General features: G+C 39.5%; 2 protein-coding genes across 5 annotated transcripts in view; one reads left to right on the forward strand and one right to left on the reverse strand.

Annotated features, from left to right (window-relative positions):
- LAMB1 (laminin subunit beta 1) overlaps positions 1-2,669 on the forward strand; it is a 73,510-nt gene extending 70,841 nt beyond the window's left edge. Inside the window, exons 32-33 of the mRNA XM_039516360.1 lie at positions 1,157-1,316; positions 2,343-2,669. Coding sequence (XP_039372294.1) covers positions 1,157-1,316; positions 2,343-2,479 — 297 coding nt within the window. The 3' untranslated portion in view covers positions 2,480-2,669. The remainder of the gene's footprint in view (positions 1-1,156; positions 1,317-2,342) is intronic.
- The window catches only part of DLD (dihydrolipoamide dehydrogenase), a 42,935-nt gene that overhangs the window by 8,058 nt on the left and 9,713 nt on the right, over positions 1-25,164 (reverse strand). For 2 of the 4 annotated variants that reach the window (XM_039516373.1, XM_039516404.1), the window contains exons 4-14: positions 20,092-20,160; positions 16,171-16,240; positions 15,634-15,734; positions 15,114-15,257; positions 14,798-14,899; positions 12,414-12,604; positions 10,470-10,640; positions 9,671-9,860; positions 8,056-8,193; positions 7,150-7,239; positions 6,740-7,008 (exon numbers count right to left, since the gene is read on the reverse strand). In XM_039516373.1, the coding sequence (XP_039372307.1) occupies positions 6,943-7,008; positions 7,150-7,239; positions 8,056-8,193; positions 9,671-9,860; positions 10,470-10,640; positions 12,414-12,604; positions 14,798-14,899; positions 15,114-15,257; positions 15,634-15,734; positions 16,171-16,240; positions 20,092-20,160 (1,332 nt within the window). In that variant the 3' untranslated portion in view covers positions 6,740-6,942. Of the gene's footprint in view, positions 1-2,772; positions 5,064-6,739; positions 7,009-7,149; positions 7,240-8,055; positions 8,194-9,670; positions 9,861-10,469; positions 10,641-12,413; positions 12,605-14,797; positions 14,900-15,113; positions 15,258-15,633; positions 15,735-16,170; positions 16,241-20,091; positions 20,161-25,164 lie in introns of those variants that run through there. The other 2 variants (XM_039516383.1, XM_039516393.1) reach the window with 2 other exon arrangements.

Raw genomic sequence — 25,164 nt, forward strand, 5'->3', positions numbered from 1 at the left:
TACAAGAGTCTGATTATCTAGCATGGGAGGAGGAAAGACAGAAAAAAGAGTGGTAACAGATGTTGTCAGGCACCTTGCTGTAGTAGTGACAATTTCCCCAGATCCTTCCCATGCTGCTCATACTGCTGGTGAGTTTTCAGGATTCTAATCTACAGACCAGATTGTCTGGTGCATCCATTACCTTTCCCAACACTTGCCATGGCCAGGGATTGCAGGGAGGGAGGGAGGGAGATGTAGGAGCTGACTTTGCCAGCTCTACACCTGATGGGATCTCTTCCCTGCCAGGGATATTTGGAGACTTGCAGGAGATTTCTGCTCTGCAAAAAAGTGAAGTGCAGCTGAGACACTAACCTTTTGTTTTCTTTAACATCTGGGAAGTGCTTGTGAATTCATGAGTCACTATAGGTGAGATAACCACCAATTCCAGAGCTGTTCATGATAGTTGAAGATTATACAGCTATAACGTGGTAAAGCAGTGCTCTAGTAAAGGAGGGCTGCGCACTCCAGCAGATCAAAGCAAGCTCAATATAATGTGGTTTCACCGATAACGTGGTAAGATTTTTTTTTGGCTCCCGAGGACAGTGTTCTATCAGGGTAGAGGTGTAGTACTTTAAGTAACAAGCTGCCCTATTTTCCTTTGACAGTAGTCAACAATAGGAGCAATGCCATGGTCACTTCTGTACTGAATCTGCACTTCCAGAAGCAATGCCTGTTAGTCACCCTTAAATTGGAAAGCTATGCAGGATTTGCTCTCACCAGTCACAAATTCTGTGGCTGAATCCTGTACAGTGTATGAAAGTTTAGATATTGAAACAGACCAGCCACCTAACTAGAAAGGGTGGGTGATCACCAGAAGAGTCTGCTATTAGCAGGTATTAAACATGAATGAGAGTGCTAATATTGGGCGGCGGGGGGGGGGGGGGGGGTAAAAATAAATCAAAAGCTGAATGTCAGGACAACTGAGCCAAGAGCTGCAATGCTACTAGAACACACTCTGTGCTGTCAACTCGTTCATTCCTACACACTCACTAGTAATGTCTCAGTTCCACGGAAGCAGCAGAAGTTTCAGACCATCTGTTCAAGTGGTGAAACAGGCATTTGCTTTGCAGTTTTCTGAGCAGTAACCCCACCTTGTGTTGTGAATTTGAAACTGCAGGTACTTGACAGTGAACTGCATGCCAAATACAAAACAGTTGAAAACCTAATTGCCAAAAAAACAGAAGAGTCTGCTGATGCCAGGAAGAAAGCTGGAATGCTGCAGAATGAAGCTAAATCATTGTTAGCTCAAGCAAACAGCAAACTCCAGCTGCTCAAGGGTAAGACTGCCTGCATGAGAAAAGGTTTTCTTTTCAGATTTCGAAGTAATGTTTCATGTTGCAGAATGAACTGTGCTAATGTTCAGCAGCTGGAGAAGGGAAATAAAATGAACTTTTAACCAATTACATTAATTGCTGGAGGTTCACACACTTATGTACACAGTATATGGAACACTTTTCTAATGATCCAAACATCCTTTTACACGCTTACAGAGATCAATTCACCCACCAGTGTGGTGCAACCACTTCCTGGGAGAAATGCAGTCACTGATCAACAGCACATAACATTGCACAACTCTTTAGGAGAGAAAATGAAAATCGTATCCAATCAAAACTTCAGTTGGGAGGATTAGGTAGAACATAACTTATCCTAACTAATCTGAGTAGGCTAATATATGTCAAGTGCCATGGCACCTTGAAAGACTAAAAGTAGTGATTTCCTGCCACACCTTAGTCCTGGATATCTCCCATCCAAGCACTGTTAGTCTAGTAAGATCCGTCATGATCATAACCCAAAGTGATACTGGCAGAGTTGCTTTTTGAAAATTGAAGTTAACTCTAACAGAACAGTTTTAAGAATTGCACATTTAGCGCTGTACATTGAAACAGGAGGGGGAGCTCTCACCTTACCAACCAGGGCGGAACAGGAGCTTTGCCTGCTTTTACCAGACATGGGGAAGCTGTACTCACCCCAAGCCATTCTTCCTTACATCAATCCCTTATTTGCAACGATTCACTGAATAGTCTGACCATAACTGAGCCAACACACTCTCTAGTGTCCTTTCAAGTCTGTGTAGGATCCCTAAGCCATTTTTACAACATGAATTAAAGGACACGGTTGTACGTTTTCATTTATAGGTAAGTACTTCCCATTGTTTCCACAGTATTATGAGAAGTTGTCAGGCCCAGATCTGTATCATCTGATCTCAGGCTTTCTAGCTCAAAGATCTGAATTAATACTTTGAATAGGGATATGATTTTACTGCCCAAAAAACAGCTGATAGTTTTTCTCCCTTTTCCCTGTAGATTTGGAAAGCACATATGAGAACAATCAGAAAGTCTTGGAAGACAAAGCCAAACAGTTGGTGGAGCTCGAAGAAACAGTGCGCTCCCTCTTACAGGCAATCAGCCAGAGAGTTGCAGTATACAGCACCTGCTTGTAACTTGCAAAACAGTCTGGACCCAATGTATCCTGGATGGGCTTAAAAGTATTAAGTTTGATTAAACTAGTTCTCATTGACATCACGCTAAGACCTGGTAACCTTGACAGGTTTCTCACTTTTTAAAGTTACAAAACCAAAGAGTAATTTTTTCTTATGTTGAAAATAAAAACAGTACTTTTGTACCACTGTATGTATCTAGTATGATTCATTAACTTCATTGTTACTGTTACTAGCTGGAATAGTAAATCAAATTATTTCTTCAGCTTATGCAAATCTTGTTTAACCCAATCAAGAGTACTGTTCTAATAAAATCTTAGCTCCAAAAGGTGGGCTTTTAACAAGTTAATTTTGACTAAGAAGGCTCCATTTTCTGTGCAATACAGAAGGGCGACTTAAAAAAAAATTGGGGGCATGTTTACACTTACCAGTAGATCTGCGCTGCTGCAATTGATGCAACAAGTGTCGATTTTAGAGGGTCTGGTGAAGACATGCTAAATCAATGGGCGAGCACTCTCCCATCAATTTGTGTACTCCACCTCCTGAGAAGCGTAAGGGAAGATGACAGGAGACGCGCTCCTGTTGACACAGCACCTTGTAGTGGATCTAACTCAGTCGACTTCAATTATGTTATTCACATAACTGAAGTTGTGTAATTTAGATTGATTTAGCAGGGTAGTGTAGACCAGCCTTTAGAGTGAAGAACTGGTGTTCCTGCCTAAGTTTTGGGGGGTTGGAGGGAGGGGAGTTTTTACTAGTCAGCATTTCCATTTGAATACTTGCTTTCTACAGGATGTTTCACTTAAATACAAATTAGCTGGTAGTTTTGACACACAAGTTTCACGTCATTGTTCACAAACAATGTTTCTCATGTGGGTGTAGTAGTGAGAGCAGTTTGGATTTCTAGCACCACAGTGTGCAACCTCTTATTCCATGAAGAACACAGGACAAGATGAGCTTCTGGGACCAAAACTTTATCAAAAAAGATACTAAGTCATGTGAATGGCTTCACCGTCCTTTAAATGAATTTGTCCATTTGCCTTTGTACATAGGCCTAGTTGTATCACATCTTAGTTTTCTCTGCAATAGAGGGCAGAGCCCACAATGTCTAAAGACTAATGCACACAAACAAACACTGGTAGCCTGCATTGTACAGGTATAAAGACTGAAAGACAGAGAAGTATTAGAAACATATACAAAAAAATCCTGCTTCAGTCATGTGAAAATGTTTGCAGAATAACTGCAGCAGTTGCAGCAGTCAACGTGGTCTTCAACCATGTTAGCCAGTATCCTTGGCTGCAGCATGAGTTTAGCAAGACAAGGTGGGTAAGGTAATATCTTTTACTGGACCAGCTTCTCTTGGGGAGAGAAAAGCTTTTGAGCTTACAAAGAAATTGTTCTCTCATATATCCTGGGACCCACATGGCTCCATACAACACTACATACATGAGTTTAGGGAAGTCTATTAAAACATACTGCCATTTTTCCCTAGGCTTCAGTTTGTTTAAAACTGTTACATATTTGAAAAATGCTCAAGTACATGGCTATATAGCAGCCATCTCCTACTAAGACTTTCCAAAATGTGTAACTACATGCACTGCATATTTTGGTAGTCCAGACATAACTATGCTTCACTCACTAATACTTCAACTAATGTTGGTGAAAATCAGAATGAGACTCAAGATCTCCATTGTATAGCACTGAAACAAATATTTTTGACAGGAAAAATAAGTTCAGCTAAAAAATTTTTCCCCCATCTCTATTCCCACTTTACATTGCTGTAAGTATCCAATTTATCTGCAAGGGTTTTTTTTGGCATGTATCAAGTTCTCACAATTTCTTGCCAACATCAGGCATTTGTTAGAATAGTGTTGGAGCATACAGACTTGCTGTCACTCTTTTAAATGTGGTTCTTAGTATCCTTATTTTACTTCTCTACCCTTTACAAGTATTCTTTTGTATGAGTAGTTGGGGGAGAAGTATGGAGAGAGAAGAATGATACATTAACAAGATGTGAGGGCTTGAATTTTATTTATTTAGAGAGGTTAGGGAGAACTAGACCTCCAAACACATTAGTAAGTAGTAGAGCTAGTCAATTTCCAAAGTTTTTTCTGTTTTGACAAAAACAGAGATGAAATTTGTGAAAAAAATTCACCCTAGTGTTCAAACAGGCACAGAGCGCTTCAAGTTTTTCACAAGATTTTGTAAAAAAGTTTCCCATTGTTTTGGCCAGCTCTAGTAAGTAAAGAGCAGGCATTCCGCAGAAGGGACATATAGAAAGCTTGCAATATGCCAGGGGACGACTCCAACGAATTTATCCAAAAGGCAGAGGTGGATTAGAAGTAAATGTGTCCTGGATCCACTAAAATGTAAGGCTTTTTTTCCCATTCCAGGTGTCCCAGATCTCTTCCCCCCATTTCACAAAACACACTTCATCTTTGCTTCCCTCGGGGACTCCTTGCTGTCACCTCCACGTAAACCCACGTTTATTCTGGCTCTCTCACCAACTCATGGGTGCATTCAGCCAGCTCAGAACACTGAAACACGCTCAAAAGAGGGCGCTGGCCTCAATCCACCTCTGCACATACTGAAGACAGGTCAGAAGAGACAGAAAAGAATATTAATTTCAAAGTTTTGCTATTGTTTACAGTTTCCTAAACATACAGAGTAGCCAAATGCTGATCATATTTCCATTATTCCACAGAGAGAACAGATCAATACAGAGATCGTAGCTGGAGGATACAGCTACCAAAAGTCTCATCATGCAAACACAAAGTTGAGCAGATCTAGTGCTTTTTTTTTTTTTTTTATAAAGCATGTTCCCTCCCCTTCGGGTTTAGAAGCAATGACTGCATCTGACACCAAGACCTATCAAATTTATGCTTTGGGGATCAGGACAAAACAAGAGCCCGGTAAATGAAGGAATGAAGCCCGCAAAGAAAACAAACACACACGTTGCTACACTTGGGCAGTTTCCCACACACAATCATTGTGCCAACTGCAGCAGTCCACAGTGATAGACTAACTGTCTTATCCATTTGTGCATTTCATTCATTCATACCCAGCAGTTACCTATCACCTGCACACAAGAGCTTGGCTGGTTTCAGGGACAGACAGGCACAGGCATTACATGGGTCTTCAGAAATTCTCCCACCAGTAGTGCAGCTCTAGACCAGTTCTGATGACCTGGTGGTAAAAACACTAACAGCCAGTCTGCACTTGCACCAGTAAAGCGGAGCCTGTGCTAGAGCAATGGTAGGAGAATTTCAGAAAATCCTCAGTGCAGACAAGCTGAGGGAACCACAATAAGGAGTGCATGGAATTAGCTGCAGAGAGGAACTCAAGAGCTTAATAAAGGAAACTAACCCTTCTATATCAAGCTCTCTGTCAAGCCACCTACAAACACTTGAATTCCCCAGCCAAAATATGAAACATTCCTGCTGCAGGAAAACATATTAAACAGTAGAGGCGAGAACAGACAAAACAGAAATGAAAAGGAGGGAAACAAGCACCCTAGAATCTGCTGTGGAACTGACATGGCACCACTGCAGCCAGTATGTTTGGAAAGTGCAGAGAGGTGCCTAACTCCATCTTTGTCCAGGGTGCCATTGCACTCAGATCTAATGTTGCTTAGCCTTCCACAAACTTATGTTTTTAAAGCACTTCAGGATAATTTTAACCATCTCTGAATGATGAAAATTCCTTAGAAATGAGAAGACTGATACGATTATGTGGCAATAACATTCAGTTAATTTTCCTCCACTGAATTTTCATTTCTCCATAAACACTTGATTTTTTTTGTAAGTTAAAGTAGAATTTTATAGACATGTTTTCAATATGAAAACATGATGCATGGAGATAAAGGGAACCAACACTGCCAGACTAGCTTTCTACAAATAAAGATAAGCTTCAATTCACCTGCAGTAAATAGCCTCATCCAAATAATCCTAACTCTACTAGATCAAAGTAACCAAAAGGTTTGGTTACTGCATTTCAGAAAGAAAAAAAAAAGTTAATATATAGTGAAAGATTTCACATAAAAGAATGCCACAACATCTTTGTGCCCAGGTGACAGCGGCATTTTGAAGTGCCAGCATTCCACTGGAATATCAGTATTTCAGATAAGAATATACCAGATACCAGGACGGTATTAGCCATGAGTTGTGGCCAGCATTCCTCATTATGCTGTGCAACAATGAAATGTGTTGGTTTTTTTAATTGTTATCTCTTAAGCTTGTTTCTGATATACCCATGATGCACAAACAAGTTTCTAAGTGTATTAATATACAGCGACTGGATAATTCCACTTGTTCCAAACCCTATGTGTTTAAATATTTGATGTTTAAACAAAAGAAATTCACTTAATTCAGTTCTAGAAATACTCAAAGACCCAGTCTTCTGCAAAAGCCAACAGTCCATTTTCAGAAGAAATGTGCTATATATGTACAAACAATTGTGCTTGCATTTTAGAAGTTGATAGCTTTGCCGAAAGATGCTGCTAGGTTTGCTTCCCTGAAAGCTTCCGAGACAGTCTGTAGGAAGTAAAAACAAAGGTAAAAGTCATTAGAACAGAATGAAGGGACAAGTTTTTAACTCCTATGTAATTGTATATGCTATACGCCAAACACTAAGGAAAAAATTACAGAATGATAAATTACTTAATGCCAACTTACTGGATGGGCATGGCAAACTCTGGCTACATCTTCACATGATGCTCCATATTCCATAGCGAGAGCAGCTTCATTAACCATCTCCCCAGCACCCTGTAAGTAACATATGTATAATTAGTGCAAACTGTACAATTGCAAAGACATGTAAACTATGCACAAGCTTTTCTAACTTACTAGCTGGCTATGAACCAGCCAGCTTGCCTGTAGGCTTTGTCTTTTGCTAAAAAAATAATCAGATTCAGCAGTGCTAAGTATTAACATCTGGTTAATTTAGTCAATGACTCTATCCATACCTGTCACACATACACAGTATAGTTGAGAAAGGATAAAAATACGCAACAGTTGCACTGTTCTATACTGCTATAATAATTCACATCAGAGTAAATGACAGAATGCAAGCATACATACAACCAAAAACTCGCTCTTGATATTGATGGCAGTGGTGAACAATACCCCAATTGTATACAAATTGCCAGGAAGGCAAAAGAAATGTCATTCTGACCCCTGCTTCTCTTGGTTGTTATTGTTTGAGATGCTAGCTCAGTTTCCATGGCATGGATCAACTCTTCACATTGTTCTGTACCACCCCCTCCTGGAGACTCAAGGAGAAGACCTGATTAACCCAAAAAGAAGTGGCATCCACCCTTTCTTGGCCAGAAAATGATGAGGTCTAATTCAGAGTTAATAAAGTATGTAAAATAAATACTAAATACAGTGACTTCACGAGACTCAAAGCTTGGCCTGCTTTTTTATTTTTATTTTTTTGAAAGACACTTCTGCCTCTCAAAACCTGCTAAGTAGAAGATTAACATTCTTCAGATATACAAAAAACACAATTCTTAATTTATAAGTTATCACCATTGGAGCTGAGAAACCGGGAAAGAGGTTCCCATCTTTTATAATACTCACTGCGCCTAGAATGTGAGCACCCAGCATCCTGTCTGTTGTTTTCTGACTCAGTATCTTCACCAAGCCATCTGTGTCAGCATTAGTCTTAGCTCTGCTGTTAGCAGCAAATGGAAACTTTCCAACTTTGTATTCTGTCCCCTATAGAATATAGGTATGGGTCACTGACAATTTACACAGTGTACTGCAGAAACAAATAGTGCATAAAGGACCAGTGAATGTGTATATTGCTGGAGTGGGTGAAGGTTTTATTGTGCAGACGCTGTTTAAATACACAGAAGACAGTTCCTGCTCTAAGGTGCTTACCATCTAATATACTCAGCATAAATTCTATTCATACACGTTCATAAATTCAGGTATACTTCATTTTACACTTGAAACTGTAGCTTAGATGACCTATTTGACTAATCTAAACCCTTGGTTAGCTCCCACCTGACTGACAATTATTACATTGTACTATTTGCATTGCTCTCCATTCATAAAACACTCACAAATGTTTAACATCTGTTACCAGTATTAGATAAAACATGACTCAAGAATAGTAGTTCATTAGAATGAATTGTAAAGGAGTAACTGCTCCATCTTACTTTGGACATGAACTAAAGACATTCAGCACCATTTAAATTACCTTTCACAAGAGACCAGTTTAGAGCTCTTAAATTGTTGCTTCATGTGTGGAAAAATCATTAACGAGAAACCACGAATTCAAATGTAAATAATTAGAACAGGTGATGATTTCAAATCAAGTATTTTCTTACTGCAAAGGAGTGTTATACAGATGCCAATTTATCAAAAAATCAACCAACCAACCCACCCCCACAATCTGGCATTCCCAGTTAGACAAGACATGTTTTACATTTACAGACCTGAACAAAGCCAATCCTGCCTGGGGGCAGAGAAGCTGCACTTGGAGAGCAACAGCGAGACTGTAAGAGGACATATTTTGGTGTGGCACTATGTACTATCCCTGGTGCCCTATTCACAGGGCCAGCTGTACTCCCACTTCCAGCAGGAGTAGTGGCTTTTCAAGACAAGGTCTACAGCAGATCTCATTCTGATGGCACTAAGACCTCATCTGCACTAACTACAGTATGCACTTGCAGACTCTTCCCTAATATATGCTTTTCCAATGACTGTGCAGGTACAGACTCAGTATGCTAGGCACAGTGTGCTTTGAACCACAGCATGCAGTTGCATCTTACATGCCTGCTGAATGCACTGCTCAATAACACATTGCTCCCCAAACACTTGCGATAAAACTAAGCCACAAAAAGAGGTCATTTCAGACTAAAAGCTTGTTATAAACTGTGAAGAGTTTTCCCCTGGGTTATGAATTGCATCTGCTTTACACAATGTTGGCAACAGGGAGAGATGAATATCACCAAACAACAACTATTCGATACACATTGCTAATGGGTGAACTTTCACAATGACTCAACCCTGTTTGATGCTGAGATACCAGCCTTATTAAATCAGAGCACTGACAGAGTGAATACATGATATTTTTCTTGGCACACACATCTATGGTGATTCAGAGCAGCCACAACCCATAAATGCATTTACTTTAACTTATCCAAGACCCTAAAGTAATATGATCCAAAGAGAAACCAGACAGTACCTCCTCTTTCAACTGTTCCTCTGATTTGCCAACCCAGGCAACTTCAGGGTGTGTGTAAATCACTGAGGGCACACAGTTATAGTCAATGTGAACTGCACCTCCAGCTATCCCCTCAGCGCAGATAATGCCTTCATCCTCAGCTTTGTGAGCCAGCATCGGCCCAGCAACTACATCGCCAATAGCATAGATGCTATGAGACAAATGAAAAAGAGCAAAACATGGCTGTTTAAAAAGTACATATGGAGAATTTTAGATATATTTTATGATAAACGTAGTAGTTTAAACATGTTTGTAAATAGAAAGTCTAACAAAAACAGATGAAAATAATTACCCAATGTGTACTGCTTCTGTACTTAATTTGCTAGATTAGCCCTCCAATTTGATCTGAATAGCTATTTTCTATAGATTAGCGCTAGTTATTTTTTTTTAAATAACTTTATAAACTTTACTGTTATTTATTAAATGCTTACTTTTCATGTGTGACCTGATTTAACCCGAGAGAAAACTAAAGGCTACATCCTGTACACTGCTCTGCCTCCTTTGTGCTTCTAAAACGCCATAGGCGGTATCAATTTATTTGGAAGTGTAAATTTGAATTTTCCTTTCCTTAGACAAGTTAAACTATCGTCAGCTACTATTAAAAATGAAAAGGAGTATTTTTGTAGAGTAATTAACTTTTTTCTTTCTTAATAAAGATCTCTCATTCTAAATAAAAATCCTGTTATCTTTGCTAGGAATATGTGAAGTATAATGTGATTATTTGGAAGCTAATGAAAATTGTTTTAAACATCTTGCTTACTTTGGAATTTTGGTTTGGAATCGGGTATTGATTGGGATTCTACCCTTGTTATCAAGTTCAATTCCAATATCTTCCAGCCCTAGGTTCTGAGTAAAAGGACGTCGACCAATGCAAACGAGCAATACATCACAGGTGATTACTTCTGTCTTTCCACCAGCAGCTGCTTCAATACTGTAGGGAAAAAAAAAAAAGTAACTGTCAACAGATACCACTTACAAGAAAACATGAAGATGTTAAATATAATTGAGACCTGGTAACTTCTTTGACTAATCGATATAGAGATAGCAGTGAAGAGGAATGGGCATTGAAAGGTCTCAATAAAATGCAAGAAACTATTTCAAACTATAGTTTGCTTAAGAATATCAAAATAGGACTTGCGGTTTAAGTTCACCTCATACTACAATCTCTTGTTACAATTAAGTGATATACTAAACTAAAGGATAAACTATGAGTTTCATAAATTTACACAATTACTTGAGTAATATTTTATCCTACATTCTCTGTTTTTATACTACAAATACTGAAACAATAGCCACAGCATTGTACCTCTGAAGTTAGAGAGCATTGTGGAAATGCTTGAAATCACTCTCTCGAGAGATGATTTTGTTTAGATAGCCCACAGTTGCAGATGGCAGGGATCTCAAGATCTTTTCAGAGTTCATCTATATCAGAAATCTATAAAGCATTGCTACTATATTATTATTGAGTTATACTATTTTATTTAGGTCCATAAGCTGCTCCCACCACCCCAATATCTGAGTGTTTCTGTGGTTATCCATGCTCAGCAGGTCATTTCCTTTCATGTGGTCAGTTCTACCTCTGAGCTAAGTACAAGGTTATGCTGTTTTATTTCTCTGTTTGTTATGGGTAAGTGTACAAAGTGTAATTTCTGTGTACAGTCAATGTAACTATTCATTTTTCCTGTTTATTAATAAACCAATACTACTTTTCTATTAAAAAAAGGAAAAAAAGACTTTACTCCTTATGTTCCTTCCCACACCTGAATTCATAGTCATTTGAAAAATCACTAGTGCTTGCAGTGGAAAATTATGTAGTAAGAGTTATATTGTGAGACAAAATTTTGACTTCTAGATGGGACAAAAGCAAATAAGTTCTGAAGACATTAAAATTCATATTTCATGTTAAGTTTCCTTGGTTGCTAACACCATACAGGGAGAAAACAATCTGAAAATCCACATAAAGCATCAAAGTGTGGTTTTTTTCATGAAGTATCTGTTCTGCATGTTTTCATATCAGCATTTCTATTAGAAATCCGTTCTGTGGGTTTCAGTTTAGTTATGAAAATGCACTACTGGAGAGTTTACTACCTTCTATTCTGGATTGCTCTCCTTGCCTCCAGAAAATTTATAATGGACAAGATGACTCTTACCTCAACACCAGTTACCAAAGAGTCAAGAATTAATGGATTCACGGAGATGCATCCGCTGAAGAATAAAAATACTTATTTTGATGCTGTATCAGAGGGAACGTCTTCCAATAAAGGTGAGGTTTTGATTCTGTTTTTGCTATTAACTTCACTAAGACACCAATGTCTTTACCCTGCAATTCTTCAGATTGAAGTCAATGGGAGTCTTGCCCACAAAGGTAAATAAGGGCCTAATTTAAACTTCCAAACTGTAAGGTATTCAGTAGGGACTGAAATTGCATCCTCCATTCACCCCATCTGGTATTAAGACAAATACTGGAGTTAGAAAAAAATATTTTATATCCCTGTGTGCACTGTAACAACTGAGTAAGTTAGGAGTACAGTTTAAACCAGCCTTAGCTTTGAATTTAGTTGATGTTTGGATTCATGTCCCACTGTCACTGTTTGTACTTTTATTTATATAGTAAATTATATCCAAAATCTAAAGCTGTACTTTTAGTTAGATTAACGGTAGGGAAGGATATATCAGTCCTGTATTTCACGTGTTAAGCACTTACGAAACATCAATCTTTCCATCTGGCCTCTTGGTGGCACCAGTAACCTTGGTATTTAGTTTAAATTTGAGTCCTTGTTTCTGAAGGATGCGCTGAAAGTTTTTAGAGATCTCCATATCAATACCCATTCCACCAACATGGCCCAAGAACTCAACAGCTGTCACATCTGCACCAAGACGCTGCCAAACTGAACCCTGCAGTCAATACAATAAACCATTATTTTGTTTTTAAAAAGAAAAACACCTTTGAAAGAGAAACTGCAATCTTCCATGATTTAATATTTACTGCTTAGATTGTAAGTTCTTCAAAATAGGGCAATGCATAGCATAACAAGGCCTTCATTGGGGCACTACAATGGTGATAAACATGATATGTGCCCATAACTCCACCTGGGAATATGTATGTATTACATTGTTTATATGTATTACAGTCACAGGGACTGTGACCTTATGGTGCTAGGTGCTGTACAAATTTGTAATAAAAAGTCAATCCTTATCCCAAAGATCTTATAGTCTAGGTCAGGGTCTCAAACATGCGGCCCATGGGCTGGAGTTATTTCCTGCAGCCAGTCATAGATGCCGACTCCACTGGCAGCCAAGCTCCCCTCCTCTCCCAGCACGCCGCGTCCCCACTCCTCTGCCTACCTCCCAGCACTTCCTGCTGCCAAACAGCTGTTTGGTGGCACTTAGGACTTTCCAGGTGGGAGGGGGTAGGAGTGGGGACACGGCGCGCTCAGGAGAGGAGACGAAGAAAAGACAGGGCCGGGGCGAGGATTTAGGGAAGGGGTTGGAATTGGGGTGGGGAATGGGTGGGAAAAGGTGGGGCCTCATGGACTAGACAAGCAGTCTGAGGTCTGAAGTTCTGCATGTATGATTCTTTGCTGTGAGTAGTTGGGAAGAATGTTTGTTAAAAGTGACCAAGTATTTTGTATGAATAGTTACGTTAAAAAGTTCCTGCCATTACAGCTATGTTGATAGACTCTTAGTGTAGATCATCATCAGCGTTACTGACCACATAAGGAATAGTTACAGGTGTTTATATTTTACTAAAATCCCTCTTCGCATTACAGTTTTAAAAAAGTTAATACACTGACTTTTAATAGCATACTATATTACTCTTCATTTTTGACTACTTTTGTATCATTGTATTGAAAGGTTTCAGTGATGCAGCCCTTGGGCCAATGTACTAGTCCTCATGTGGCTCTAATGGTGATTTGACTCTGAGATCCCTAGTCTAGATCAATAAGATGCAAACGGTGTATGAAACAAACATGCAAAAGTTGGGGAACAGGAATGGTGAAGGGAGGACACACAATAACGTAAGCTCATTTCCATGCAGACTAGCTGTGCACACTACTTAGCTCACTAGTTGCCTTGGCAATAGAACTAAATGTTGTAAATAGATACCTATCAAAACAATGCCAGATAGCTTTAATTTTACTTAAGAGAACACACTGTCCAAGTTACTGCCCCAAAAAGTGCATAAGCAATTGCAAAAGCAAGAGCTATAACCATCATAATCATCCTTGCAAAAATCTACTTGTCCTAAGCAAGTCTCCCCCACTCACACCAATACACTTCAGAGAGAAAGTAAAATATTGCTGTTTTTCCCCATTAAAATCAAGGTAAAAGGCTGGTGAGTAGATTTTGCGCCTGGGCTGGCCATGGCATAGTCTGACCAAATTTTCAAGATAGTTTTGTAGGGCCAAAGAATGTATTTTTAAAATATTAGATCTATGTGGGGATGGGCAGGGTACAGGGGGAGAAAGGAGACAGACCTAGAAGTGCTGCATGGCCTCTTTCAATCCCAAAATGTTACTCCATTGGTTATTAGCGATGATAAACATCCTATCAATAAGATTTCCTGATGTTAAATGCTGCAAGTGTGTTTATGCTTCTAAAGGTGCTAAAATGACAGCCCTTTAGAGTAAAGTTCTCTATTAATGTACAGAGCCGGTTCAGCAGGGGCAACTGCAGTGCAAGCTTCCCCATAACACTGAACTGGGAGGGCTTTAGAAGCAAGAATGTACTTCACCCTTTATGCTCATCCAATCCTTCAACTCTCTGCTGAGACTGCCAACAAGTTACAGTAGTTTTAATAATGTGGACACTTGTCCACTGAGAACTAAACTACAACCTGGCTTTTCATACAGACTATCAATCAGCCATCAGATCATAACTCTTGCACACTGTCAACGTGGGATGATCTAACCAGTTACTTGGAGAGGAAATGCTCTCTCTCTCTCACATTAAAAATTCCCACAGCTATATCATCCCCTATTAAATACTAACACAATGTACAAATTAACATTTGCAATTCTGTGCCAAATGGTTACATCCTGTTTCTTTATCTATGAGAAGCAAAAGTTGTATGAATAAGCCTCTTACCAACTCCACACCAATGACTCCTGCACCAATTACAACCATCTTTTCAGGGACTTGTTTCAAGGATAGTGCACCAGTTGATGATACAATTGTGTCTTCATCAATCTAATAATGAACAAAGGAGAAAGCTTTTTACCTCCTCAAGAAGGAAGTTTACACAGATTTTCTGTATACTACATAAAAAATTCAAACTGTCTAAAGTAGCTATCTCACAGCAATAACTAATAAGCTACAGAAAATTGTTACTCAATAATGACAACCAGTAATAACACAATAATGAAAAACACTGGACCATTAAAGGTCACTATTTAAATTATACCGTAATTCCAGGGAATGGAGAAACTTCTGAACCCGTGGCTATGAGGATATTCTTTGTATTGATAACCTGAGTACTACCATCCTCTTTGGATACTGTGACTTGGTTTTTGCCAGTTATTTTTCCAAATCCAGGCACATGTACAACCTTTACAAATGAGAATACAGAAAATACAAACTTTCACCATTTAAATTCATGCATAAATATTTTACAACCAAAATAACTTGAATCTCAATACATCTCTAATGAAGCATGAATTCTCCACTGATAAACTAACCTTGATATCACTACATTACAAACTGGAAAATAATGTGACACCCTTCTTTTAAGAAAAGGAAAAAATAACTAAATATAAAAATAGTGAACTGCACATAATCAAGTCTTCCGAAAAGTGAAGCAGTCAAATTCCATCATTGCTGATCATTCATTACCCATTCTAATTAATCTCTGAGGTGAAAAGTAGATTTAATAGAAAAGGAGAAATTTACCCAGAAAAATAATATGACGAACAGCCCAAACTAACCTTGTTCTGTTTAAACAAATGGGCAATTCCACCTGTCAAGGACTTCACTGCACCACTTTTCTGCTCCATCATCTTCTCTAAATTCAAGTGGATTCCTGTAACTATAATTTTTTAATACAGCTTTACTTTTCCCTTGTATTTCAGTGTCTTTATCCATCTCTTAACTTAAAAGTTATCTGAAAATAAATGAGTTCTGTATGTCACAGTAAGATATGCGGAATGACCCCCACTAACTGAGCTAAAGACAGCATTCAGCCATCAAAATACAAAAAAAAACCTTATATTTTTCAAATATGGCTAGAGGCCAGTTCTATTTTGTTGCAGCAATAAATGAAACATTCTAAGTCACAATTATCCAAGAAGATGATTTCAAGGAATAGAAACAAGTCTCTAACATTTCAGTTGATTTTGGAAAACCTGCTAAGTTTTCTTACTACCTATTCAAGCAGTTAAAGTAGTCAAAGATTTGCATATTTAAAACACACTGCGCGAAACCATACTTGTTTGCAATGCCACTAACTTGTACTGCATACTCACTTTCAATTCCTCTACTAGCAAAATCCTTTCCATGGGCCAAATGATACAGATGTGAGTTGTTCAGCAAAGCCTATCACACAGAAAAAAAGAATTCATTTAGTATGGAATCAGAGCATATCATATTAAAAACTTTCAAGCAGCTGAGATCACTGTTCATTCCCACATCAGCAGAAATTATTTTAGTGCTAGTTTTCAATAAACACTTTCTCCATTATCACTACGAAACCTTTATTCAAAGGACACAATTTCATTTTAAGTAGTATATTTTATACAAGCCATTTTCCAAAAAAATTTCGCATTAAACACAGTTACAAAGTTAAACTGCAAGCAGATAGAGAGCAAAATTAAGACACAATTAAACGAGAGAAAGAAAAGCCAAATTCAAGCCTCATTTAACTCTGCTGACTTTAACAGAGTTAAAGCAGGCATGAATTTGGCCCAGTAGATTATCACTGAGAATTACAATAATATGGAACTTCAAGACAGACACAATTAGGATGTTCCAGAGACAAAGAGCTGCAGAGGAAAATTGTCTTGTTCTCTGCCCTACCACGTAATATCACATCTGAGGGAACATGAGGATGTAGGAAAACTTGGACGAGGAGCAGGAAACAGACCTAGTTCAAAAAATAAATTATAATTGTCCTTCTGATACAATACTACTCCAGAGTTACAAACTCCTCGGTAATGGAGGTTGTTCGTAACTCTGAACAAAACATTATGGTTGTTCTTTTAAAAGTGTACAACTGAACACTGATTTAGTACAGCTTTGAAACATTACTATGCAGAAGAAAAATGCTGCTTTCCTTTTTCTTTTTTTTTTAAAGTAGTTTACGTTTAACACAGTATTTGCCTCTCTTTTTCTCGTCTCTCCTGCTGCCTGATGGCATGCTCTGGTTCCAAATGAGGTATGTGGTTGACTGGTCAGTTCGTAACTCTGGTGTTCATAACTCTGAGATTCTGCTGTAACGAGGACAATTCTAAACTGTACTCTGAAATGGAGAGCCAGAGGAGATGCATGAGGATGACGTGTTTGTACTTCAGTGAATCTGCAACAGGGCAAAGGAGCAAAAATCTGCAGAATGCCAGAGTCTAGAAAATTGGGACTATGGGAGGCTGCAAATGAACCTCAAAAATACATTATTATATTTGCGATAATACAGTTTATATATATATTCTGAGTAAAACTACAGTTTGTCAGGCTGAGATAATCAGGTTTGTTTTTGTGAACCAGATAAATGTAAGCAGCGTCTATGTGCAAAACTAACATTTATATCAAACTGTTCTTTTTAATTTGTGACTACTTAGAAATTACTCTCCCATCAGCAACACCACTGTGTAAGTCTTCAGCAAGCAGAAAGGAAAAACATTTTATGTCAGATAAGCCATGAACGAACACACACCAACACTTTTACTGTGATCGGGTTTTGGCAGAGAACTTAACTTACTATTGCCTTAATGAGTACGGACTATTCTCCCCTTTTATTAACAGACCTTTTTTCTCCTTGTTCAAAATAAACTGTGGATGACATCTAAGTTTAGCCGTGAGGTTGAAACAGCATGTACATAAAAAACCTTAAATGAGGATAAATTCAAGACATAAAAGAGTGAAAGCTCCTTAATCAGATCCCAAAACTATTCACCACTAAACCTGATTTGCAACAGATGCCTGGAAAGATTTTCACTACACTGTGTAGAGTTAAGCTATTACCTTTATTAGAGACTTATGAAGAATGCTCAGCTGACTTACAAAATTAAAAAACAGATGTGCCAGTATTTATATTAGAATTCTTTTTCTACTAAACTTTAAATGCTCTGAGCCCTTCTATGTACCTGTTTGCTCAGAAGCTAAGTAACACAAAGCAGTGCAAACTTTTGTTTAGATACTAATGGATCTCTTGCTATGAATGCATTACCATGGAGATTTAGTAAAAGCTTGAATTTGAAACAGTGAGAGACAGTTTATCATTATGTCTGTTATGTTATTCACTTGCATGCTGTGAGTGCAATTTGTAATGAAAAATATTGCACATGTTCTGAGTGTTGCAGTCAATCTGGTAGTTTGGATCCAGTACTACTTCCTATTCAGCACTCCCTATTACACAGGGCAGTGACAAATGGCCTCAGGAGAAGACCTACGGGCTGGGCATAAATCCCACTTCACAACTCTCACCCTATTTCTGTAAGTGCAGAAGCTAGGTGGCAACCACAGAGCTAACCATATAACTACAGCTAAGGCTACGATTTAATGACGGGTATTTTTAGTAAAAGTCATGGACAGGTCACGGGCAAGAAAAAAAAATCATGGACCATGACCTGTCCATGACTTGCATCATAAATACCCCTGATTGAATCTTTTGGGGGGGGGGGAGGGGGGAGAAGAGAGGCAGGGGGGAAGCCCCAGGGGGGCCAGCAGCTGTTGGGGGGGGGGGGGGAGGAAGCAGCCCCAGGGGCCTGCTGCTGCTCTGGCCACCACTGGGGAGGGGAAAGCTGTGGAGGGTCCACTGCTGCTCCGACCACTGCTGGGGCGGGACTGGGGGACGAAACACAGCTGCTGCTCTGGCCACCTCTGGGACCGCTGCTCAGGCAGTCCCCGAGGCCAGCCACATTGGCTGCTGCTTGGGCAGTCCCCGGGGCCAGCTGCCTGGGGCCGCCAGAGCAGCGGCCAGTGTGGCTGGCTGCAGAGCTGCTCCAGCAGCGGCCGGTGTGATTGTCCCCGGGGCCAGCCACACTGGCCACTGCAGAAGTCATGGAGGTTGCATGAAGTCACAGAATCCCTGACAGACCCGGAGCCCTAACTATAGCCCTAACTATAACCAAGTGACAGATAAAATATATCTTGCATTATGTGCTGCTCCCAAAGCCTCTCATCTTGAAGGATCTCCAAGTGCTTTAGAAACGTAAAAAGATAAATTCTATACAGGGATCACTTCATTCACCACTGAAATAACAGCTCTTTCAACAGCACAGAGCAACATTACTGCACCATAGCTTAAATCAGGAGCAAAGATTATTGTGTTCAACTGAAACACAGATTGGAAATTTGTCCAAAACACCACTATTGACACCAGGAACGAAATGCATATATTTAATGACTGGATGTGCTTAAACCTTGGGTTTAAATTCCATCAAAAAAACAAAAACAAAACAAACCCCCGAGATATTCCTCCCAACCAAGTGGGCTTTGAAAGAATGGTTCAGATGGGAGGCTTGTAATGATGTTTTTTCTTTTTTAAGCAGACAAAGAAGTCAGAATGAGAAAACAGAAATAGTTACCAATGTGGCAAAGTATGTTATCAGATGACAGGAAATAACTTCACAAAGCAAATTTTTTTCACAACAGAAAAGGAAAAAGACAAGTTAGTTTGTAAATCTATATAAAATATTTGTAAATACATTACAACAGACATGGGGCAATAGTAGCTGCAGTATCCCAATAGCAAATCATCTGAAATGGGAATTTTCCTTTCCAAGAACATCTCAAGATGACCATTACCACAGCCAACAACAACTTGAAAATAGACACTAAATGACTATGAACCGTAAATGGCTCACTCATTTACAAATGCAACAGCATTATGACCATCTTTGACTTAATGCTGCAAGCCCCTTCAGAATAAGCTCACTCATGCTAGAGGTTTAAAGAATTGATCATCTGGGGTAATCATAGTGTTTCTAGTATAAGAGACTTGATTGTGTTTAGTTGGTTAACGCCATAATCTTGTCAGCTCATTGGTGCTCTGAAATAAATCTGTTTCTCTCTCCTTGTGTTGCTATCCGTTCCCCTTCTTTTTCCATTCTAGTCAATGGAACTATGACAATTTACACCATCTGAGGATCTGCCCCGGTCTCTTCCCACTGCATCACTATTCAAAACCACAGTGAAAACATGATACAAATTAGAGATAAATGCACACTTGCCTTGGAAGGAATACAGCCAACATTCAAACAGGTTCCACCCAACGTTTCATTTTTCTCCACACAAACAGTCTGGAATAGAAGAGGAGAAAACCCTTTTAGAGCAATACTACATTTTTTATTTCCTAAAAGCAGATTTGAAAATCTCAATGAATACCAATGACAAAGGAAAATTACTCATCCTGTAATTCTACTTCTCACAAGATATTGTGTCAAGTATCAGAGGGGTAGCCGTGTTAGTCTGGATCTGTAAAAGCAGCAAAGAGTCCTGTGGCACCTTATAGACTAACAGACGTTTTGGAGCATGAGCTTTCATGGGTGAATACCCACTTCATCGGATCCATGATATTGTGCAGGATTCTCGTTTCCTGGGTTTAGTTGAAGACTGATTTGAACTCCGCTAGCTCTTCACTCTCTCTATTTTTTTAAAACAAATACTTTTTGAGCAATGATAGCAGGGTAACCCACTGTCACCATTTATACTTGTAAAGAAGTATAAACACTGCCTTCTCCCTTCAAGTGTTTCAATAAGTTCTTTCAACTGAGCAGGAGTTGAAGCTCTCTGAAAGATAATTGCCTTGAATTAAATTGACATAGGATCAAAAAATGCCTCAGAATAATGAAAAACAAAGTGAAATAGGGAAAGACAAGTAAAAAGAGAATCTTTAACACTGAGGGGAATGGATTGGTCAGTAAATCTTGTCAAATGATCTTCTCCACCTTGAGAGAAACAATTACAAGGCAAGTAACGTTTCCCTCTATAAAAATACCACCACCTTGTGGGATTCTCACTAAGAAGTTCTAGGGATATCCCAGAAGAAAAATGAAAATAAAGCTGCTCTGAGCAGCAATAACAAGGCCAATGCCAACTGTTTAAACAGGGAGGAAGAAAGGATGGATAGAAGAAATCTCTCTCTTCAAAATCCATCATCAGACAACATACAAGTCTCCAGAAAGGCATCAGTCAGGAACAACACCCTGTGCAAAAATTGGCTAACAAAAAAGGGACACCTGGAAAGAAAACAAAACTTTTCTTGGAAACAAGAAATCTTGGCCTCTCTTCCTTGCAAAGAAGTTCTGGAGTGCACAGGGTTCAACATGGGAGTCCCTCATTTTGGGAGCTGTAAGTTTAACTCTGTCTGGAGGAGAATATCTGGGTGAAGTGCTTCAACCATTTCCTTAAATTGCTCATTTTCTGCCAAAGCAAACGAGACGTTAGCATTAAAACTGCTAAAACAACGTTTAAGTTTAAGCCCCTTTCCCTTCCTATATAATAGCATAATCACTGATTGATCTTTTCCATTTTGGGTGTGAAGACCAAAACCACTCCTGAACCAAGCTAATGTTGAAGAGCTGCTGGAAAGCCCAGAACAGGGACTTACTGAAGCTACGTTTTGAAGCTAAAACTTTTATTCAGCTGCCTTCAAGACCATAGCAGCTACATTCAGCCCCGCATTATTCATGGGCTGGTCCAAAACAGGATACAAATGCATGGTAACCCTTTTGAATAGGGCTTTCCAGGCCAAGATACCTCTAAGATATAGTCCTTGTAGATTCCTTGACCAGCTTCAGTTAGAAGTAGCTGTCTTGAACAGTTTCTGCAAGGATTGAGCAAGGGCAGGATTCTCCCCTCCAGACTCACTGTCTTGGTGCTTCTCCACAGTGATGTATTCGGTATCAGATGACTTTTCTGTCTCATCTGAATCCAAACAGCAGCTCTCATCAGCCTAACTGTCAACAAGCTCTTAGTCAGGTGACTGGAATTCACTAGGCAATGGTGTAATAAGTGCTTTGATAAGAACCAGTGATGGCTGTGCCAGCGCATGAAGCGCCAGTGTCAAGGCCAGAATTTCTTGCATTGAGCACAGATTCTTCCAATCGCCCTTCAAGCACATGAATGCAGGAGGGGCAATCCAACATCTTTTTGACTGCTGCCTTAAGGAGCTACTAGCTCCCTTCTGGCACCTCCTGCCTTTATCTCATGTGGAGACTGTCTCATCCAGTGAGCCATTTTTCTAAGTACCATCAACTACAAGTGCCAAGGCCTCACCTAGTGCAACGAGAAGCCATTACTTACTGGAACCCTCTGCTTCAACCACAGCACATGCTGCTTCAAGGGTAAAGTCACTACACTGGTCTTAATGGGGATCAGGGCCTATGTCAATGCAGGTAGCACTAACACTCAATGTTGGAGTGCAATGGATTTGTCTGAATCAGGTTTTTGCTTTAAGAGCTTAAACTTCAAATAACTCTGTTCCTCCTTGAGAGGAGTCTCCCACTGGATCACCTCAAGGAGGGCTTGAAACGCCACATGTTTCTTCAATGCTTAGTATGACGCATGCAAACATATTCAGTACCCCTGCACACCACAGATGAGTCTGAGGCAGACAATGCAGACTGATCAGGTTTGAAGGCTCCCTCCTTAGATGTCACACCTATGACACAACGCATCATGTATAAATGTCTCGAAGGAAACATTGGACCAAAAGAGAAGTAAGCATAGAGCCACAAAAAGAAATGTAGCATCAAAAGAATGGAACAGGAAGTAGGAGCCAAGCAGCCTTAAGGCTCCTAATAAAAGCTGTAGCGCTGAGCACTTTAATTCAGGTACTGGTGCGTCAATTCTGGGAAACACCAACAAACAAAAAACCTCAGTCATACCGGGGTACTGGCCACCAACACACAAAGGAAGGGTCACGGCAACAGAACTATTTGCACTGAAGCACAGACAGGGGCCAAAGTGCTAGAGGCAATGGACTCTCATTTAGCACAATTGTACCAGACCTGCATAGAAAGCAAAAGGATATTAAAAGATCCCTAACAAGGCATCATTGAGATTCAAAAAAGCTGGCGCAATGGCCAGTGAACCATACGGTGCTGTAGGGATTGTGGTCACAAAAAGAACCTATCAGAACATTCAGAGGGCAGCATTTATACTTGGGTGGAGTTGGGACATGACAGCCAGTAGGGGCCTGGAAAATAATACTCTGCAACTACCACCCTCCAGGAGGTTTAAAAAAACAAAAGCGCTTAAAACTAAGGGAGTTCCACCAGTAAAGCTATGTTCATGAAGTGAGAATCGTGCTGAGTTGTGACACACTGACAATAGCCTGCAATCTCCTGAACAAACCTCACTGAATTAAGTTAAACCTTACTTAACTGTTGAAGTAAGTTAAACCCCAGAGGTGGGGTTGATGCCTGGCACTTATGAGCAGATGTGTAGGTTCTTTTGTTGTCTTAATATGTTTTCTCTGTAATGCTTTTTACCTTGAGAATGAAGTAGGCTTGCTTAGAAAGAACTGTGTGGTAACATCTACCCAGAGCAACCTCTGTTACCAGTCTCTGAAGAGAAAGCAAGTAGGTCTATTTAGGCAGACCATCTTTACTGGGAAATACACAGTGAAAGCAGGGAACTGGGCAGAACTGGACATACCCTGGTCACAGGGGAGTGAGATGTGGGTCTCCATCCAAGAGAGGCAACAGCTGGGGAGCTAGAAACCTAAGAGTGGGTACCCTTGCTGGACCACTGAGGGAAAATGTAGGGCAGTTGTTCTGAACTGTGATAATATCTTTAGAAAAATATATTTTCATCTCTCAATATTTTCAAAAATTACTCTAGAAAACTCATTTACTTCCCATTGTTCAGAGAGTGAAACAGAGGTCACTTGAATCATCTGTATAAATTACGAATAACTAGTACCCATTACATGAAAGCAGCTTTGTTCATAAAGGACATTCAAAGGAGGCAGAGGGAATAGCAAAAAGAACAAGCTCATGCATATAAATTACACCTAGGATAATCTATATCTATAGTCTCATCTCCAACATTCAGTCCATGTATTTAATATAGCCCCAAGTCATCTTTATTCATGTTCATGACAAACAGTACTTAACCGGTCACTCTGGCATTAAATAACTTTGGCTTCATTGCAGGGGCACATTTCCACTGCTCTTAACCACACTAATGATTCTCTCTTTCCACCAATTTTTGTTTTTCAGAATAAACTAATGTGGTGATAAGTTCCAGGAAATCCTGCATTTACATATGAAAAGTGCTACGTAAGACTTGGGTATTATTTTTATTGGTGTTCTCTCAGCCAATTTCACAGAATCTCTCAGCAGTTAGGCACTAAATTTGTTATTCATTCTGACCCTTTTTGGCAGATTGCTTAAAAGTTGCTTTTGATTAGAACCCAACAGTTTTATTTTTTGGGAGAAAACTACTTTTCCTCTTGGCATTCTCTTTACTACTTTTATAAATATGCTTCCCTCTCCAATCCAATTCATTGTATTTAAAATGTAGCTGTTTCACCTCGTGTGACTACTGTTTACCATTGGTTTCCGTCTAATCTATAAATTCTAAATAAAAATTAAGCTAATTTGACGGCCCTCACGCCGAGTGACAAAAATCAAGCATGACTTATTTTAATAATCACAGTTCAAAAGATACTAATAAACCAACATGAAAAATGGTGCCTCTACAATCAGTGTCTGCTTAAGACAAAGTTAAGGACGTTAATCTACAGCATGGTCTAGTGGATACAGCACTGGATTGGACATGGGAAACCTGGGTTCTAGTCACACTTCTGCCACGGGCTTTCGGGTCATCTTGGACAAGTCACTTCCCCTCTATCTGTGCCTCAGTTTTCACATCTGTAAAATGGGGGAAATGATACTGACCTCTGTAAAATGCTGAGATCTAATGAAGAAGAACACTATATAAGAACTAGTTATTACCATTAATCTGGAAATGAAATCAAGTTCTCACAGTTTGGGTGTCCCAAGCTACAAACAGCCCTGGGAAACCACAGCAGATGCTCCCATTTTGCCTGTTAAAAGGGCGAGCAAGCATGTGTGGACTATATAGGACTAGGGAGAGACTCAGTGAGAGGAAATCCCTGAGAATCTGAACAGACTGGTTCTATTTGGAAGGGCAGGTGACAGATGCCTGGGAGAGAGAGTCTGCAGAGAGTGGAAAGCTCTGTAGGCCCTCCTTGGGAAGAGGGAGGAATTGGCTAGGAGACTATGTTTGGGAGCTGGGAGAAAGATGAAGCAGGATAACAGCAACAGGAGCTT

This window comes from Mauremys reevesii, linkage group 1 (assembly GCF_016161935.1).
Source record: "Mauremys reevesii isolate NIE-2019 linkage group 1, ASM1616193v1, whole genome shotgun sequence".
In the NCBI taxonomy this organism is placed as follows: domain Eukaryota; kingdom Metazoa; phylum Chordata; order Testudines; family Geoemydidae; genus Mauremys; species Mauremys reevesii.